Here is a 20,842-nt window from a genome sequence, read left to right as displayed (position 1 = left end):
CAAAATAAAAGGCAGACAAGTTGGGGAAAATATATTTAAAAGACATAGGAAAGCTGTGTAAGCAAAGCAGTTTAAATAAACGAAAAATCTGGAGAGGGTAAAGTTCTGAGGTGAACAGTCTGTTATCAGAGTTTTCTTCTCTGGGATGATTTTTCCAATTTTGGGTATGAGCCAGGGATTGCTCTTGGCCCATATAAAGGAATTTCATTGAAGCAAAGAGGAACTAATAAATATATTGGTGTTTTGAGGGACTGGCAACAATTTGGAAACACTGGGGCGCTGGATGCACACTTATTTTTACCTAGGATACCTATGCTGAATTTTAGAGAGAGTAGGAAGTTAAGGAGTCTCAGTCCAGTAGACTAAAATCACCTGCGGTCTTGCAGTTGCTCAGAAGACAAGGCTCCACTTGAGGAGTGGGACCTGCCTCAAACACATGGTTGTTGCCTTCTCAAGATATTTGCCACATTTGGAAATGAAGTGGGTTGGGAGACCAAAGAACACAATGTAAAAACCTTTGAAAGACAGAGTCCTTCAACACTTAAAAGTAATTAAAGGAATATATGGGCAAATTGGATGTAAAATTTGGGAAATTCTAACAGCGAATTTTTTTTTTTTTTGGACCATGCCATGCAACTTGTGGGATCTCAGTTCCCTGACCAGGGTTTGAACTCAGGCCATAGCAGTTAAAACGCCAAATCGTAATTCCTAGACCACCTGGAACTCCTGAGAACCAAACATTTTAAATCAAAACCAAATAGAATTTCCAGAACTGTAAAAACATTATCTAAAATTAATAATTAGGTAAATTTAATAGTAAACCAGACATAGCGTTAGGTAGTACAGGTGGACATGAAGATAGGTCATTAGAATAATATACAAACTAAAGCAAGGAGAGAATAAGGAATGCAAAAACAAAAGAGAAGATAAGAACACAGAATGTGCCTAACATATGCCTAATTGGATCCCCAGAATGAGAGGAGAAAATAGAATTGAAATAGTATTTGAAGATATAACGATTGTAATGTTTTCTGAAGCTTAACTGGCCCTTTCACATCAGGTAGTAGTTAAAGACGGGAGGAACAGATGCATCCTTTAATAATGTAAAGCTACATCTTGGTTCCAATATTATGGACCCAGAAAACTAAAAAATGTCCCTGAGTCTTTTGAAAATCCATCTGCCTTTCATGTATGTACCATGGGAAATAGATTGTAAAGCTTTGTTACATAGTAGTGTTCAACAGAACTCTCTGTGGGAATGTTCTGTAGTTTTTGCTGTCCAGTATTGTAGGTGTTAGCCACGTGTCTCGTGAACACTTGAAATGTGCTACTGCTACTGAGGAACTCCATTTTTAATATTGTATAATTAAGAAGAGGTGGCAAGAATACACAGAATAGCTGTACAAAAAAGATCTTCACAACCAAGATAATCATGATGGTGTGATCACTGACCTAGAGCCAGGCATCCTGGAATGTGAAGTCAAGTGGGCCTTAGAAAGCATCACTATGAACAAAGCTAGTGGAAGTGATGGAATTCCAGTTGAGATATTTTAAATCCTAGAAGATGGTGATGTGAAAGTGCTGCACTCAATATGCCAGCAAATTTGGAAAATTCAGCAGTGGCCACAGGACTGGAAAGGCAATACCAAAGAATGCTCAAACTACTGCACAATTACACTCATCTCACATGCTAGTAAAGTAATTCTCAAAATTCTCCAAGCCAGGCTTCAGCAATATGTGAACCATGAACTTCCAGATGTTCAAGCTGGTTTTAGAAAAGACAGAGGAACCAGAGATCAAATTGCCAACATTCTCTGGATCATCAAAAAAGCAACAGAGTTCCAGAAAAACATCTGTTTCTGCTTTATTGACTATGTCAAAGCCTTTGACTGTGTGGATCTCAATAAACTGTGGAAAATTCTGAAAGAGATGGGAATACCAGACTATCTGACCTGCCATTTGAGAAACCTATATGCAGGTCAGGAAGCAACAGTTAGAACTGGACATGGAACAACAGACTGGTTCCAGATAGGAAAAGGAGTATGTCAAGGATGTATATTGTCACCCTGCTTATTTAACTTCTATGCAGAGTACATCATGAGAAACGCTGGACTGGAAGAAACACAAGCTGGAATCAAGATTGCCGGGAGAAATATCAAATAACCTCAGATATGCAGATGGCACCACCCTTATGGCAGAAAGTGAAGAGGAACTAAAAAGCCTCTTGATGAAAGTGAAAGAGGAGAGTGAAAAAGTTGGCTTAAAGCTCAACATTCAGAAAATGAAGATCATGGCATCTGGTCCCATCACTTCATGGGAAATAGATGGGGAAAGAGTGGAGACAATGTCAGACTTTATTTTTTGGGGCTCCAAAGTCACTGCAGATGGTGATTGCAGCCATGAAATTAAAAGACACTTACTCCTTGGAAGGAAAGTTATGACCAACCTAGATAGCATATTCAAAGCAGAGACATTACTTTGCCAACGAAGGTCCGTCTAGTCAAGGCTATGGTTTTTCCAGTGGTCATATATGGATATGAGAGTTGGACTGTAAAGAAAGCTGAGCGCTGAAGAATTGATGCTCTTGAACTGTGGTGTTGGAGAAGACTCTTGAAGAGTCCCTTGGACTGCAAGGAGATCCAACCAGTCCATTCTGAAGGAGATCAGCCCTGGAATTTCTTTGGAAGGAATGATGCTCAAGCTGAAACTCCAGTACTTTGGCCACCTCATACGAAGAGTTGACTCATTGGAAAAGACTCTGATGCTGGGAGGGATTGGGGGCAGGAGGAGAAGGGGACGACAGAGGATGAGATGGCTGGATGGCATCATCGAGTAGATGGACATGAGTTTGAGTGAACTCCTGGAGCTGGTGATGGTAGGGAGGCCTGGCGTGCTGCAATTCTTGGGGTCACAAAGAATCGGGCACAACTGAGCGACTGAACTGAATTTTAATTAATTAGCTCCAGCGTATTAAATAGTTGCAGTTCTAGTAGATTAAAGATACACGCAAATGCAATAACTAGAAACCCTTTATAAGACTAAGAAATGGTGTCTGACCACGAGAGACTAGAATAAATAGGATTTAAATAGGAAGAGAGGATGGAAGAGAGCATTTCAGGCTGAGCAAACAACCCAATGAAATTATTAGATTTCTTTACTAGTATAAAGAAGTTGTGTATTCGGTAGTGTACAAAAAGAGTGAATAAATAATGTGGGGAAGATTAAGAAAGGTGTGGCTTTTGTGGTTTTAAGGAACAGTTTTTTTTTGTAGGGCTTATTGTAAGGATATGTACATGAGAACCTAAGAAAGGCGGAATATTTAAGAACTTGAAAGGAATGGTGGATACAATGGGGCTTAAGGACTTTAGCTGCATGGTTCTCTCCACTTGAATGTGATATAGCTCTTTTGTGCATGTATATCTCTCTCTTGTTTCTGTACCAAATGGTTTTCTTACTATACTGAACAGAGTAGAGTTTACTCTGTACCTGTTTTTCTATTTCAGAGCTTTTGTCCTTAGGGTAATTTAGCTGTTCTTTACCAGTCTACTTCTCTCATTTCTGTACCCTGTGGTTTCTTTACTCTCTGTACATCTTTTTTTCTACCTCCAAGCTTTTGCTTCCTCTTGGTTTCTATTACCTCATACCTTCTGCTCACATACACCTGTTCAGTTCAGTTCAGTCGCTCAGTCGTGTGCGACTCTTTGCGACCCCATGAATCGCAGCACGCCAGGCCTCCCTGTCCATCACCAACTCCCAGAGTTCACCCGGACTCACGTCCATCGAGTCAGTGATGCCATCCAGCCATCTCATCCTCTGTCGTCCCCTTCTCCTCCTGCCCCCAATCCCTCCCAGCATCAGAGTCTTTTCCAATGAGTCAACTCTTCGCATGAGGTGGCCAAAGTACTGGAGTTTCAGCTTGAGCATCATTCGTTCCAAAGAACACCCAGGACTGATCTCTGTTAGAATGGACTGGTTGGATCTCCTTGCAGTCCATGGGACTCTCAAGAGTCTTCTCCAACACCACAGTTCAAAAGCATCAATTCTTCTGCGCTCAGCCTTCTTCACAGTCCAACCCTCACATCCATACATGACCACTGGAAAAACCATAGCCTTGACTAGACGAACCTTTGTTGGCAAAGTAATGTCTCTGCTTTTGAATATGCTATCTAAGTTGGCCATAACTTTCCTTCCAAGGAGTAAGCGTCTTTTAATTTCGTGGCTGCAGTCACCATCTGCAGTGATTTTGGAGCCCCCCGAAATAAAGTCTGACACTGTTTCCACTGTTTCCCCATCTATTTCTCATGAAGTGATGGGACCAGATGCCATGATCTTCGTTTTCTGAATGTTGAGCTTTAAGCCAACTTTTTCACTCTCTACTTTCACTTTCATCAAGAGACTTTTTAGTTCCTCTTCACTTTCTGCCATAAGGGTGGGTGTCATCTGCATATCTGAGGTTATTGATATTTCTCCCAGCAATCTTGATTCCAGCTTGTGTTTCTTCCAGTCCAGCGTTTCTCATGATGTACTCTGCATATAAGTTAAATAAGCAGGGTGACAATATACATCCTTGACATACTCCTTTTCCTATCTGGAACCAGTCTGTTGTTCCATGTCCAGTTCTAACTGTTGCTTCCTGACCTGCATACAGATTTCTCAAGAGGCAGGTCAGGTGGACTGGTATTCCCATCTCTTTCAGAATTTTCCACAGTTTATTGTGATCCACACAGTCAAAGGCTTTGGCCTAGTCAATAAAGCAGAAATAGATGTTTTTCTGGAACTCTCTTGCTTTTTTCCATGATGCAGCGGATGCATACACCTGTTAGTGTCTGTTATAATTTTACTTAATTCACTCAACAAACATGTATTAAATGCCTACTGAGTACCAGGCTCTGTCCTAAGAATTGGAAATACATCCGCAAACAAAACAGACACTCCCTGCCCTGCTCTTTATGGGACTGGGGTACAAGAATATAAATGGAAACCTCTGGTCTGCCCCTGTTGCTGCTGCTGCTGCTAAGTCGCTTCAGTCGTGTCCGACTCTGTGTGACCCCATAGATGGCAGCCCACCAGGCTCCCCCATCCCTGGGATTCTCCAGGCAAGAGCACTGGAGTGGGTTCTGGTCTGCCCCTACAATTCCTTTAATTCTGGTTCTGTTCCCTGCTCTTAGAGACCCTCCACCCAGAAACATACACATCCCATTCCCCAACACCCTTGTCATAAGCAGTAAGCCCTTCCCAGAGGAAGAGGCCAATTCTGGCCCAGCCCCTTGGCAGTTTGAGCAAGGAATTCTGGGGCCCTTAGATACTTGGAACAGGATCTATAAAGAGAGATCATAGTCTCTTAACTCCTCACCCTGTGTGATGAAGAGCACCATAAGAGGACCGGAGCACACCATCGGTTGGCAAACTAAGTTTTGTTCATGGAGCTTACCTTTTAGTTGGGAGAGGCAGAAAATAAATAAGATAATTATATTGTATCAATGTATTAGATGGTTATCAGTGCTATGGAGGGAAATAAAGCTGGGAAGGGTTATAAGGAGAGTATGTTCCTTTGTGTGTGTTTTGGTTCTAAAGAGAATGATGCAAAACTAATACAATTATGTAAAGTTTAAAAATAAAATAAAATTAAAAAAAATAAATAAAAATAAAACGTTTATGTAAAAATAAATAAATAAATAGAATGATCAGTACAAGTCTCTTTAAGAAGGTGGCTGAACAGTATTTTTCATTAGAATGGATATGGGATGTTTATATTTGAACTAAAATTTGAACACATTTTGACTGAAGGAATGAGGGTGGGATTTATTGCGTACCTTCTAAGTGTTATACTAGACATTTTATATACCTCATTCCAATTAATCCTTGCTGAAGTCTAAAAGGCATTATTTTCCAGTCCATATACCTAGTAAGTATCAGAGTAAGGATTGTATTTAGATGTAAAACTTCTAGTAGTCATGTATGGATGTGAGAATTGGACCATAAAGAAGGCAGAGTGCTGAAGAATTAATGCTTTTGAACTGTGGTGCTGGAAAAGACTTGAGAGTCCTTTGGACAGCAAGGAAATCAAACCAGTCAATCTTAAAGGAAATCAACCTTGAATATTCACTGGAAGGACTGACGCTGAAGCTCCAATACTTTGGCCACCTGATGCCAAGAGCCGACTCATTGGAAAAGACCCTGATGCTGGGAAAGATTGAAGGCAGAAGGAGAAGAGAGCAATAGAGGATGAGATGGTTGGATGGCATCACCAGTTCAATAGACGTGAACTTGGGCAAACTCCTGGAGATGGTGAGGGACAGGGAAGCCTGGCGTGCTGCAGTCCATGGGGTTGCAAAGAGTCGGATAGGACTTGGTGACTGAACAATAACAGCTTCAAAGTTTGTGCTGTTTCTAAAGAGTAAATGAAGGCATAGCAATTATAATAAGGAGTCATAAAAATATCATGCTATTACCTAGGTCATAATATCATCTTTCCATTATTTAGCAAAGTTAAATGGAATTTTATTGATGAAGAAATGGATCATTTGATATACTCACAAGTTCATATTTCACTAAGGATAGCAAATCGCAGGCTTTCCTGGTAGCTCAGTGGTAAAGCATCTGCTTGCCAATGCAGGAGACACAGGTGTGATCCCTTACCTGGGAGAATCCCACATGCCATGGAGCAACTAAGTCCATGTGCTACAACTATTAAGCCTGTGCACTAGAGCCCAGGAGCCCTATATAGCCTGTCCTCCTCACCAAGAGAAGCCACTGCCATGAGAAGCCCTCTCATTGCTACTAGAGAGTAGCCCCACTCACCACAACTAGAGACAAGCCTGCAGCAACAAAGACCCAGAACAATCAAAAATAAATAAAGAAAATTATAAAAAAAAAATCATAGCAGATCTCTTTTCTTTTGAAAATGTGGTATTGTAAGAGTGAAAAGATAAATTTTGAGTAGTTATATGTCAAATAGGTATGTTGAGTAATTTCCAAACTTGTTAATAAAATATATCTGTATAATGGGGGCTTAGAAATTTCATTCTCTTATTAATACAGCTAACTGGAAGTTTCTATGACTTTTCAATATTTTGACTCATTTGTCTTAATTTAACTGGAGTCAGGCTTTCCTTTGTGAAGTACTATTTTCCTTAAACTGGGAACCTACTAATAATTTCAGTTTTAAAAAAAGTTGTGGCAAAAGGACTTTTCCAATTCTTGGCAGGTTTGAAGTTCATTGCAATTTTACTGTGGATAGAAATCTTTCCAAAGAGGGGAAATCACTCTACAAAGGAAAACTTTGAATCCTTTTCTCTCATGTGACTTGAACATAAAATGATTTTAACAGCCATGTATGAATCTGAACATTATTCTTAGTTGTTTAGTACTTCAAAAGCACTTTCAGAAGGGAATTGTTTTGCTTATTTGTGATTCCAAATCAAATACACAGAGAGATCTGGAAAATTTGCAACAGGAAGTAATCTCAGTTCTATGTAGCCACTAATCCGGTGCAGAAAAATTCAACTTTTATGAACAAAAGAAAAGCAATCTCTTTTAAGTTATAAATACAAGTCAGTGTAGCTTGTATTGTATTAATAACTAAAATGAAGAAGCTGACTGTAAATTCATTTTTTGAACTACATTCCTAGAATCATTTTAGAGTTGACTGGGTCCTGAGAAACCTAATTCAACAGATTTCCTATTCTATAGGAATACTCTCTTTATATGTTGCTACATTAGTAACTATATAGTATCTACATATATCTTTAGAGTTATATATAACTCTTTCATATTTTTCACTTCACTTAATCTCAACAACTCTGTGAGGCAAATATTCCCATTTATGTGTGGATAAGTGAGAGATTTTGAGGTTTACCCAAGATCATCTAGTTAGTAAGTGATAGGGCCAGTATAAGAAGCCAGGTCTTTTGACGGCAAATCTGATGCCTTTTGCATCATATCATCTTGTCTTTTTATGTGCATTTCTTAGTTCAATATCACAGTGTTGGCTTCAGTCAAGTTCATGATCAATTAAAATCTGTGGGTCTTTTTCATATGTTTTTAAGTCAGATTCTCATCCTGTACATCTGTAATTGGTATTTTGAACTTAAATATAGGACTTTGTTTATCCTCATTCATTTTCATTTTGTTATTTTCTACTTATTGTTCTAGCCTGAGATCTTTTCAGTCTTGATTCTATTATCCAATTTATTATTTCTTCCAGCTGTGTGTCAACAGCAAATTTTATAAGTAGAGTGTCTTTGTGATTATAGAAGCCATCCTAGTAGTCTAGTATTCTGTGTGCCTGTTACATAGTTGGAACTTAATAAGTGATAATTAATTTAAAAAGATATTTGTACAGGGCAGAGAAAAAACTCACATAGAATCTCTTACCAAAAAAAAAAAAAAAATATCCTCAATATAACTACTCTCAGTTTTGGATATAAATATTGCAATATTACCATAGCACCATTATGGTTCTCTCTTGTATTTTGTTATGTTTATAAATAATGTTTTTCGTGGTAAATATAGTGGCTAACTAATTTCCTTTCTCATATCAACTTGTTATCAGTGTTTTAAGAATCCATTGCCTTATAACTCTAGTTTTCTGAAACTGGCCTACTCTGGCTAAGGACTAGAGAATTTCTATTGGAGGCCTGAAGAGAAGAAATCTAGTTGTCAAGAGGGCTATTGAACTTATTTTACAACTGTATTTATATAGCAAAGAGAGGTTTTTACTCAGATGTAAGTTTAAAATTAGTAAAAATAACTTTCCAAAGAAATTTTTATTCATATGAAGTATAAGATTGAGACAATGTCAGTTGTCTGTGTTCAATAATATAATTATTGTCTTTTTATGTAGAGTGTTTTATGAGTGATACTAGGGCTTCCCTGGTCAGATGGTAAAGAATCTGCCTACAGATCATGGGTTTGCCTGCAGGATACCTGGATTTGATCTCTGGGTCAGGAAGATCTCCTGGAGAAGGGAATGGCTACCCACTCCAGCATTCTTGCCTGGAGAATCTCATAAACAGAGGACCCTGGAGGGCTACAGTCCATGGGGTCGCAAAGAATCGGACACTTCTGAGTGACTAAGCACGCACACATAAGTGGTACTGATGAAGGTTTTTTGGTGGGAGGTTGAAGTCCCTCAAGCCACCTGTAGGTGCCATCACTATTTGGATACTATGGGAGTGCTCCTTGCCAGTCACTTAGCATCTGTTTGCTTTCATGGTCTTACCATACTCTTTATAACTCTTTGCAAGCGGTAAATTTATAATTTTCTATATAGGCAGTTACCTTGGTGAAATGAAAGAAACATTGTATAAAAATATATTAACAGTATTGATTTTGTAGATGGAAGTAAAAGTTTTTGGATAATTTGCTCTAGTAATGATATGTAATATAAATTTTATTTTATTAACTATTTATTTTAATAGTTTTATTAATTGTTTTAACTCTCTACTTATGAAATTAATACAATCCAGAAAGGGATTAAAGTTAAATCCCTAGTTAAAGCCTTCAATTGTATTTTAGGGCATCTCATGGTAGAACCTATCTAAGAGTAGTTGCATTCTTGTGGATTCATGAAGATCTTGCGCTATAGCTCCATCCATTGTCAAAGCCTACTGTATTTCACTTTTTAAAAAAATAGTTTTGATCTTTTACATTTTCACATTTTTTCAATTTTGTGTATTTTTGTGCTTAAATGGAAGATAAATTCTAATTGTCTGAATCTTCAAGCAAATTAAACATAATTTTTAGTGTTCTGGGAGCTAGAGGCTCTCATAAATACCATTACTCAAAAAGATATAAAATTTGTCATCCTGAGAAAACTTGCTTTTATGAAGCAGCTGGACTGGGGACTATTCTAATTTCTTCTAAATTATAGTCAGTGGGTTTCACTGCCATTATCTCTGCAAACATCAGAGGGGGTTAATGCAGTTATCTCTCTGAATATAAAACACAATATATAATTACTGAATATATAATATAAAATCTTGCTGTTTTAGACTTCGTGAAATGTATCAATATATGCTCTGTGAGCTTTGTTCAGCATGATGTAGTTATACTTTGAAGTATTAATTATTGAATTGTTGAAGTCCTCTTTATTTAATCATGTATTTGAAATTTAAACTTGTCTATTTCTGAAAAGGATTTGAGATGATTTCTAATTATTTGGAGAAATCTCACTATTATAATAACTAAATGGCATTATACAGCAGCTGCAATTGTTGAAATTTGCATTATCTGTGTAGATTACTTTGTTTTGAAATTAATTCCTCTTCTTAAAACAGCCACTGGTTTTATGTTTACAGAATGCATTTCCAAAAGTATTTTCTTGACATCCTTTTCAGTGCTTAAGAATTAAATTTAGCCTTCTAATTTTCTCCTATTTCTCATGTTTTAAGATAATTACAGGAGTATATTTTGAATACTCAGCTATTAAATCACTTGGTCAGATCTTTTTGTTTGTTGTTGTTTAGTCACTAAGTCCTGTCTGACTCTTTTGCAATCCTGTGGACTGTAGCCTGCAGGTTTCTTTGTCCATGGCGTTTCCCAGGAAAGAATACTGGATTGGGCAGCCATTTCCTTCTCCGTGGGATCTTCCCAACCCAGGGATCGATTCCACGTCTCCTGCATTGCAGGCAGATTCTTTACTACTGAGCCACCAGAGAAGCCCATCTTATTTCTTAATTTTCTAAATATTCAAGTTTTTAATTAAGAAATAAAGCCTTTCATTCAGCACTGTTTTATCTTGTTTCTTTGTTAGTTGCCTATTTTTGCTTCTTTTACCTTTTCCTATTTCTCTATTTCATCCTAGTGTCTCTCCCTTCCTTAGTTTCTCTAATTTCTTTTTTTTCCCTAAAAGAGTTTACTCTGTAATTTGTTAAGATTAAAAGCTTCTATTTTTCTAGGATTATGTATATCATGTATGTCATTATTAAACTTATAATAAAATCCACTTTCTAAGGCAACTCGGACATAGGAATGTGTAACAAAGGCCTTTGTAGAGTTTATAATTGATTTGGTAAGCTTTTACAAAAATTATCAAAAACATACACAAAACTGATATTACTGAAAAAAAAAAAAAAAAAGCTAATTGTAGCAGTGAATGAGTTTGCAAACTATGGAATATTAAGGATTAAAAGTTCCCAATAGATAATGAAATTTTTAAGGGAAATTTTTATGGTACCTCAATTACTACAGAGTATATTTCTATATATATGAAAAAGTAAGTAAAAATAAAGGGCAAATTGCATATTTTCTTCTTCTTTCTTGTTACCAGACGAAGCAAACCTCAATTAGATCTCAGTTTGCCTGTACTTATAAAGATGACTGCATGATAAGCAAGGATAAATGGAATAATGTTAATTCAGCATCAAAGCCTTTGTGTGTTCTTCACATGGAAAATGACCTTTCTGGTAATTGACCTAATTGAACAATTTAATAACAATTTAATTCTAGTGTACTGATGGTTTTAACTTAAGTAAAACTAGATTTTTTTTTTTTGTAATGTAAAAGTTTATATTTTTAAAGACTTGAGTTTATTTTAAAAGTCATATCTAAGTACAAATTGGTGTATAGAATTAGGACTTAGTTTGATTTAGTTAAATGTATTTAAGAAATAACTTGTAGTAGCATTTAAGGATTGTGTTGTGCATTCAGACAAAGCAAATTTATTGTTTGTAGGGATGAAAAGTGATACGGTAAAATGAAAAGAAATGTGATGGTAATATTGCTGTATCTGTTAGTAATGTAATTTATATTTGATTGTAAATCATAAATTTTAAAATATTCTTTACTTTAAAAGTTTATAAAATCTCATGTGTAATAATTTTAAGTATTATGTAATTTCTTTCCTCTTTTCATCTTGCATAACAGAAGGTGTAAATTCTTCTGTTGGAAGACCAACAATTGGAACAAGTTCTGGAAATGTTCATCTGGGCAGAAGTGAAAAAGAAATAGTAGCAAGAAAATCAAGTAGTCTGACAGGAAATACAAGCTCAAAAAGGAAACAGGTGGATTTGGATGATGAAAATATTCTCTGTGATAATGGAAATGAACCACTTCAACACAAAATTGTTAAGATACGTAAGACATCAAAAGATTTGCAGAATAAATTGGATGGCAAACTACTCAGAGTTGCAAAAAACAATAGATGTACCACCAAGGACAAATTGATTACCGGCCAGACGAAGTTGACTCAGTTTTTTAGATTATGAAATTATCTTTTATGTTCTTTAGGTTTGTGTATATATATATAAAACCATTTACCAAATTCTTCTACTTAATTTTTAAGCAATGAAGGTGTAAGTTATAGTGCTTTGTTATTTTGGTCTGCAGTGTACGTATGGTTAGCATGTTAAGCATTGTTTTAAAAAAGTACCAGTAAGTCATAATTATGCAGAAAATTCATAAAGTTTAATGCACAAGTAAAGCAATCATTTAGGCATAACAATACCACTTTCTTTTAAAACAGACATTTAAAATAATACAAGTCATAGTAACATTAAGGGTTTTTTTCCCGAGAGGCAATTAAATGATTTTGCTTTCTTTTTAAATGATGATGTGGACCAACAGGCATCAGACTTGCCAACAAGGTCGATAGACTCTTCCCAGCATACACCTAAGCACTGAAGGAAAAAAAAAATTGTTTAGAGGACTAGTATCGCACAAAGTTGATTAGAAATAAAAGAATGGATCTAGTATAGCTAAATCTGAGTAAATTACAATTGTAATAACTAATTAAATACTTTTTAATTTCACATCTTTTGCAAGAGTCACTTAATATCAAGTACAAGTTGAACCATGGTCTTGTTTGATTTTGTTATGATTGGACCCAAATTCCGTTAAATTCAAAGTTCTATTTTATGATATTAAGGTATAGGAATTCAATTTTAAAAAAACTACTCACTGTCAAAATCTCTCCTTCCTATAGGAAATTTAGCTGAGTTTTCTTCATCCCCAATTTCTCTTTTTTCTTGTGTTGATTCAGTATTTTGAACTTCATTCTCAGCTGGAAAAGCTACAGATCCTTTTAGTGCAAGATAAGGTTTTATAGCCAGATTCAGTGGCAGGCCATGATTTAAGAAATTATGTTTGGAACCTGCATTCTGTAAAGAAAAGGTTGATTTGTGTTTTAACTGTTCTATTGGGAATGGAACTATAATACAATTGTGTAATATTCTTATTGATCAATTTAAATATGCCCTGCACTGTTTTTACCCTTTAAGAAATACTTTAGATACAAGATTTTCAGGGAATAAAAACTTTTTGAATAAGAGATATTTCCCAGAATGGAAGAACAACCTGGTATGTATGAAATTTGTTTAATTGTTCTAATGCATACTGTAACTTTTTTTCACATGCTTCTGCTTATAAAAGTATCAACTTTACTTTCAAAGGATTCATAAAGATCATTCAAATTTCCATTGAAATAAAGGGCAAGTCGCATTACCACTTACCTTTGAATTTTTGTTTTCTTCATCATTCATGAAACTGCTATCATCATTTTTATATTGCTCCAGGGAAGGAACAACAATTGATTTTTCTGCAGTATCTTCCTTCTGAAAGGCTTTCCCCAGCCTCAACGTTTTAAATACCATGTCATCTTCTAAATTGCTTATCGATTTGGATGCTGAATGTGAAATGCCTTGAGAAAGCAAAGAAAAAGTTAGTATTAATACGTAGGAAGAGAAACTCATTTTTGCCATCCTTAGTTTGATGTTTGCATAGAGTCAAACAAGGATGTATAAAATGAAGTGAAATGTCTCAGTCATCCTGCTTTCTAAATGATTCTTGCCTTTATATATTTTCCAGCTTGAATAGAAAACACTTGAAAAACTTTCATCAGTTTAGAAATGACTCATCAGATAGAAACCAACCTTTTGTAGAGCTGGTAATACCTTGTTTTGGTTTTAGTGGCATATTGTTTAAGTGTGAATTTTCTCAGAATCTTATTAAGATCCTTGGTAGAAAGCTTTGTGTTGAGGAGATTATAGTCTCTTGAAAGTGAGTTCTTATTAAGGAAGACCACAGGACATCAGACTCTCCATATTCTTTTCTTGTTTATTTATATTGTTTCCTTCTGTATATTTTCAATTAAGTACAATATTAAAACTGAAGTTACTTCTTTTACTCAGGATGTGTGGGTATGTGCTCATGCTCAATCATGCCCAACTCTTTGCGACCCCATGGACTGTAGCCCACCAGCCTTCTCTGTCCTGGAATTTTCCAGACAAGGATACTGGAGAGGGTTGCCATTTCCTACTCCAAGGGATCATCCCAACCCACGAATAGAACCTGTGACTCTTGCATTGGCAGGTGGGTTCATTACCCCTATTGACACCTAGAAAGCCCTTCACTCAGGATTATAAGGGTCAAAGTTTAAATACTTTCAATCCTGATTAAATTGAAATAATCTTCAAAAAGATTTTTTTTTCCATAAATGCTTGGAGTAGTCTTTGGTGTTTAAAGTACATATGCCTGTCAGATGTGTTTCTATCTTTGTATTTACAGAAGATTCAGTTCAGTTTAGTCGCTCAGTCGTGTCCGACTCTTTGCGACCCCATGAATTGCAGCATGCCAGGCCTCCCTGTCCATCACCAACTCCCGGAGTTCACTCAGACTCACGTCCATCGAGTCAGTGATGCCATCCAGCCATCTCATCCTCTGTCATCCCCTTTTCCTCCTGCCCTCGATCCCTCCCAGCATCAGAGTCTTTTCCAGTGAGTCAACTCTTCACATGAGGTGGCCAAAGTACTGGAGTTTCAGCTTTAGCATCATTCCTTCCAAAGAAATCCCAGGCTGATCTCCTTCAGAATGGACTGGTTGGATCTCCTTGTAGTCCAAGGAACTCTCAAGAGTCTTTTCCAGCACCACAGTTCAAAAGCATCAATTCTTCGGCACTCAGCTTTCTTCACGGTCCAACTTTCACATCCATACATGACCACAGGAAAAACCATAGCCTCGACTAGACAGACCTTTGTTGGCAAAGTAATATCTCTGCTTTTCAATATGCTATCTAGGTTGGTCATAACTTTGCTTCCAAGGAGAAAGCGTCTTTTAATTTCATGGCTGCAGTCACCATCTGCAGTGATTTTGGAGCCCCCCAAAATAAAGTCTGACACTGTTTCCACTGTTTCCCCATCTATTTCCCATGAAGTGATGGGACCAGATGCCATGATCTTCGTTTTCTGAATGTTGAGCTTTAAGCCAACTTTTTCACTCTCTACTTTCACTTTCATCAAGAGACTTTTTAGTTCCTCTTCACTTTCTGCCATAAGGGTGGGTGTCATCTGCATATCTGAGGTGATTGATATTTCTCCCGGCAATATTGATTCCAGCTTGTGCTTCTTCCAGCCCAGCGTTTCTCATGATGTACTCTGTATATAAGTTAAATAAGTAGGGTGACAATATACAGCCTTGACGTACTCCTTTTCCTATTTGGAACTAGTTTGTTGTTCCATGTCCAGTTCTAACTGTTGCTTCCTGACCTGCATACAGGTTTCTCAAGAGGCAGGTCAGGTGGTCTGGTATTCCCATCTCTTTCAGAATTTTCCACAGTTTATTGTGATCCACAATAAACTTTGACTGTGATCCACACAGTCAAAGGCTTTGGCATAGTCAATAAAGCAGAAATAGATGTTTTTCTGGAACTCTTGCTTTTTCGATGATCCAGCAGATGTTGGCAATTTGGTCTCTGGTTCCTCTGCCTTTTCTAAAACCAGCTTGAACATCTGGAAGTTCACGGTTCACGTACTGCTGAAGCCTGGCTTGGAGAATTTTGAGCATTACTTTAGTAGCGTGTGAGATGAGTGCAATTGTGTGGTAGTTTGAGCATTCTTTGGCATTGCCTTTCATTGGGATTGGAATGAAAACTTTTGGAATGGGACTTTTCCAGTCCTGTGGCCACTGCTGAGTTTTCCAAATTTGCTGGCATATTGAGTACAACACTTTCACAGCATCATCTTTCAGGATTTGAAATAGCTCAACTGGAATTCCATCACCTCCACTAGCTTTGTTCGTAGTGATGCTTTTATTACTAATATTTATTAGTGAATTTAGCAGGTCCACAAAGAGAATATTTACATTATCCATAAACCTTAATTTTAGATAATCAGTGTGTTGTATAATTTTTAGTTAAACATTTCAGAGTTAATTTCTAATGGTGACCCTGCCAAGTAAGAGAATACATTCTTGTATATATTCTTCTGGTATACAGTGCCATAGTTTTTCTAGGGTATTTTTCTAGTTTTGGCATTGCTGGCTTATATATTATGTGCATTTCGGCTTTTTAATGCTGAAATGGCTACAGAATAGTAGTAGCCAGTTTAAGCCCCCACCTGCAAGGTATGAGAGTTCTTACTGCTGTAGGCTGTAGTTAACACTTGGGTATCTTATTGTCATTTAATGTTTATTTCTCTAATTACCAAGGAGGCTGGATGTCTTTTCATATGCTTATACCATTTAAAGAAAAATTTTTCATTATTGGGTTGTTTATTTTTTTCTTGTTGATTTATGGAAGTTTAATATATGTTGGATATTAATTCTTTGTTGTGTTTTGACATTTTTTATTACATTATGTCTTATCTTTTGAATCCCTTCATGATGTCTTTTGGTGAACCAAGCTCCTTAATTTTAATGTTTTAATTTTTTTGTGGTTTTGTGGTTAATATTTTTAATATGCTGTTATTTGGAAGTCCTTCTGAGATCATTAACATATTTCTATATTTTCTAAAAGTTTAAATGTTTTGAATTTCAGATTTAAATCCTTAATTCATCTAGAATCTTCTGTTTAAGAACTAAATTTCAACTTTCTCCAGACGTCCTTAATTTCTTGAATAACTCATCTTCTTCCTGCCAATCTGCAATGCCATCTCTGCAGTGCATTAGGTTCCTATGTATGTGTAGGTCTCTTTCTGAACTCTATTCTACTGCCAAATCTACAGTATTAATTGTTATAACTTTGAAATAACTTCTGATATCTGGTAGGTCAAGTTTCTCAGCCCTCTACTCAGTGACCAGTTTTTCTTCCATAGAAGTTTCTTGGCTGATTTTTCCGTTTCTTTTCCACATAAATCTTGGAATTTTGAAGGGAATTACATCCGTTCTACAGATTAATTTTGGAAGTGAATTGACACTCTTAAGGTAATTTACTTATTCATGAGTATGGTACTTTTCCATATTTATTAATATCTTCCTTAATCTTTTAATGATATTTTATTGTTTCCTTCATATCTTTTTCTTACATATCTTTGTTTCAAGAATTATAATTGTTTATAATTTTCCCAGCTCGTACTAGTGCTAAAGAGCCGATCTGACAATGCAGGAGACTTGGGTTTGATCCCTGGGTCGGGAAGACCCCCTGGAGGAGGAAATGGCAACTCACTCCAGTATTCTTGCCTGTACAATCCCAGGGTTAGAGGAGCCTGGTGGGCTATAGTCCATGGCCTCACAAAGATTCGGACTCAACTGGGCAATTAATTACATAATTTAATTAAGCTCTTTATTTTTAGTTATTATAAGTGGTATTCTTTTAAAAATTTACCTTTTCTAACATATTGCTGGTTTGAACACATGCAGTTGGCTTTTCTCTAGTGTTCTTATATACAAAACACTTGTTAAAATCTTGAACTCAATAGTAACAATACTTTAATTCAGTAGTTTATATTAATTCTTTGTGATTTCCCATGAAGACAGTTGATATAAATAATATGTTATTTCCTTCTTGCAAGTGTGTGTGTTTGTGTGTGTTTATCTCTGTGTCTGTCCATGTGTGCAAACAGACTGACTCAAACTTGTGAATGTTGGATATGGATATAACAATTCTTTGCAGTATTACTGATTTTACAGAGAATGCTTTCAACTTTTCACCTTTGAACATGATGTTTGCTCTAGATTTTTTTGTAGGCTCCCTTTATGACTTGCAGGATGTTCTTTTCTATTTTTAGCTTACAAATAATTTTTATCATGAATTATTGAATGTTATTGAATGCTTTTTCTGCATCTCTTGAGATGATTGTATTTTTTCTCTGCCAGTCTTTCATTTAGAAAATGAACAGATTTTCCCCATATTAAACCAACCATGTATTTATGAAACAAACCTTTTAAAATATTATTGAATTCAATTTGGTAATATTTGATTTATACATTTTGCATTTATTATCACAAGTGAGACTGATTTATAATTTTCCTTTCTTTTATTGCCAACATGATAATATGTTGTTCAAATCTTGTGTCTTACTGATTTTTTGTCTGCATGAATTATCAGTTATAGAGAAATATTTGCAAATCTTTCATTATGATAATGGGTTTATCTAATTCTATTTCTAGTTTGCAATTTTTCCTTCATTTATTTTGAGCATATGTTATTAGGACATTAAAAGTAGAAATTGTTTTGCCTTTCCCATAAACTAAACCATGTATCATGACCCTCTCTAGCTTTAATAATGTGTCTTTTACTATCACTTTTCCTGTATCATGTGTATGTTTTATATGTGTCTGTTGTAAATATCATATAGCTGAATTTGGAATATTTTGTCTTTGTTGTCTTTGTCTTTTACTTGGAGAGTTTAGTCCATTTACATTTACCTTGTTTATTGAATTACTAATATTATGTGCTACTTTCTTTTGCGATTTTTATTGGTTCTAATATATTTTCTCCTTCCCCTTATTGCCTTCTGATTTAAATTTAATATATTTTTTGTTCTTTTCAGGTAGAATTGATTTTAACTAATGTTTGTTATTGTTGTACTTGGGTTTTTTTGGTTTGTTTTAAAGCCAACTTTGTAAAGAAGGATTTTCTGTAGCACAAGCAACTGTATTCAATATCTTGTAATAACCTAAAATGGAAAAAAAATTTTAAAAGGATATAGTTATATACATATATGGGTGTATAACAGAATCTTTTTGCTGTACACCTGAAATTAACACAATGTTGTAAATCAATGATACTCCCATATATATACATTCTTTTAAGGACTACCCTAGCAAATAACACTTTCACTAACACTTCACTAGACATTTTAGTATCTTCTTCAGTTATATACATTTATTAAAGTTATCAGTATTTTTGTCCTCCTCCCAAATAATGTAAAAACCTTAAAATTTTTAAATCTGGTCACCACTATTCCTAATTTGTATGCTATTATTTTCAAAAATTTAAGTTCTATCTTGATTTTTAATGAAACAAATTAGGGATTATTTTATTATTTTATGGGCTCCCCTGATAGCTCAGTTGGTAAAGAATCCGCCTGCAGTGCAGGAAACTCTGGTTTGATTCCTGGGTCGGGAAGATCTGCTGGAGAAGGGACAGGCTACCCACTCCAGTATTCTTGGGCTTCCCTTGTGGCTCAGCTGGTAAAGAATCCACCTGCAATGTGGGAGACCTGGATTCGGGGTTTGGAAGATCCCCTGGAGAAGAGAAAGGCTATCCACTCCAGTATTCTGGCCTAGAGAATTCCACAGACAGTCCGTGGGGTCGCAAAGAGTCGGACACGACTGAGTGACTTTCACTCATTATTTTATACAGTTAACATTGATTTAGATTTACCTACAGGTTTACTATAACTTCCCACCATTTCCTTTTATAGCAGATCTTTGGATAACCATTTATCTTCTTTTTGAAGTACATGTTTTTAAAGTATACTAAGTTAGATGCTAGCTTAGTGAAGTTCTGTTAGTAATAAAATAAAAAAATTTTAAAAAGTTTTGTTTAAATGTCTTTTGCTGTTGTTCTTGAAAAATACTTTCATGACTATACAATTACTCATTTGATGATTATTTTCCCTTAGTACTTTATTTTATTTCAGCTCTTTTGGTTTTCATTGTTGCTGCAGAAAATTCAGCTATTGGTTTTAATCATGATTCCTTTATAGGTAATCTCTGTATTCTATCTAGCTGCTTTTAAAATCTTCTCTTTGGCTTCAGTGTTCTGCAGTTTCATATGATGTGTCTGGGCATGAGTTCCTTAAATTTATCCTGGCTTAAATTTTTGAATCTGAGGGTTGATGTTTTTCATGAGTTCTAGAAAAGTATTACTTAATATTTCTTTGTTTTTCTTTCTTTTTTTATGGCTGCACTAGTAGAAGGGCAGAGTCTTAACCACTGGACTGCCATGGAAGTCCCAAAGAGGAGATGTTTGTTTTTTCTTTGTTTGCTTATTTTTTAGTTACTATTTCTTTGAATATTGCTTCTCTCTTTTTCTCTTGTATTGGACCTGCCTGCTCCATATCTTTCTGTTTCCTATTTTTCTTTCTCTTTTTGTGCTACACTTTAAATAATTTCTTCAGCATTGTATTCCAGTTCACCTGTACAATTTCACTTGTATTTAATCTGCTGTTTAAACTGTGTATTGAGCTTTTAATTTAACTTCTTATATTTTTTTAAAGTTCTAGTTGGTTCCTTTTCAGATCTGCCTGGTTCAGTTAGGTTTTCTATTTTTATTCGTATTTTCAATCTATTTTATTGCTTTAAATTTGTTAAACATTAATATTTATTTTTAAACATTTTATATTTTTATCTAGTTATCCAGTGTCTGCTATCTTTGCTTGTTTGATTCTACAGTTTGTTATTTCTGCTGATCCTAGCTCATGGTATCTTCTTCATGTATCCAGTGAATTTTCATTTTGTGCATATATTCATTGAACTGCATCCCAAGGAATTTTTGAAATTCCTGTGTTTTCTTCTGCCAGGGACCTGGAAGAGTATCAGTGCAGGGCCACTTCAGACCAAAATTTCTTCTTGAGGCTTTTTAGGCCCCAGAGTCAGTGCAAATCCTAAACTAAGTGAATATTGTCGTTATGAATTCTTTGGGATGTAGGGGTGTGTGTGTATGTGTGTGTGTGTGTGTGTG

General features: G+C 35.7%; 2 protein-coding genes across 4 annotated transcripts in view; one reads left to right on the top strand and one right to left on the bottom strand.

Moving 5' to 3' along the window:
• The window catches only part of LOC102391658 (PARP1 binding protein), a 67,865-nt gene extending 54,415 nt beyond the window's left edge, over positions 1-13,450 (top strand). For 2 of the 3 annotated variants that reach the window (XM_006058806.4, XM_006058805.4), the window contains 2 exons: positions 11,273-11,408; positions 11,869-13,450. In XM_006058806.4, coding sequence (XP_006058868.1) covers positions 11,273-11,408; positions 11,869-12,209 — 477 coding nt within the window. In that variant the 3' untranslated portion in view covers positions 12,210-13,450. The remainder of the gene's footprint in view (positions 1-11,272; positions 11,409-11,868) is intronic. The other variant, XM_044941429.2, reaches the window with a different exon arrangement.
• PMCH (pro-melanin concentrating hormone) lies at positions 12,469-13,700 on the bottom strand. Its single transcript, XM_025282497.3, has 3 exons — positions 13,452-13,700; positions 12,902-13,100; positions 12,469-12,620 (listed from the first exon to the last, which is right to left on the bottom strand). Exons 1-3 carry the CDS (start codon positions 13,698-13,700, stop codon positions 12,571-12,573), a joined length of 498 nt encoding a protein of 165 aa, XP_025138282.3. The 3' UTR covers positions 12,469-12,570.
• Between the last annotated feature and the right edge of the window lie 7,142 nt (positions 13,701-20,842).

This window comes from Bubalus bubalis, chromosome 4 (assembly GCF_019923935.1).
Source record: "Bubalus bubalis isolate 160015118507 breed Murrah chromosome 4, NDDB_SH_1, whole genome shotgun sequence".
Lineage (NCBI taxonomy): Eukaryota > Metazoa > Chordata > Mammalia > Artiodactyla > Bovidae > Bubalus > Bubalus bubalis.
The sequence above is the reverse complement of the archived record's forward strand: the minus strand, read 5'-3'. Positions and strand labels throughout refer to the sequence as shown.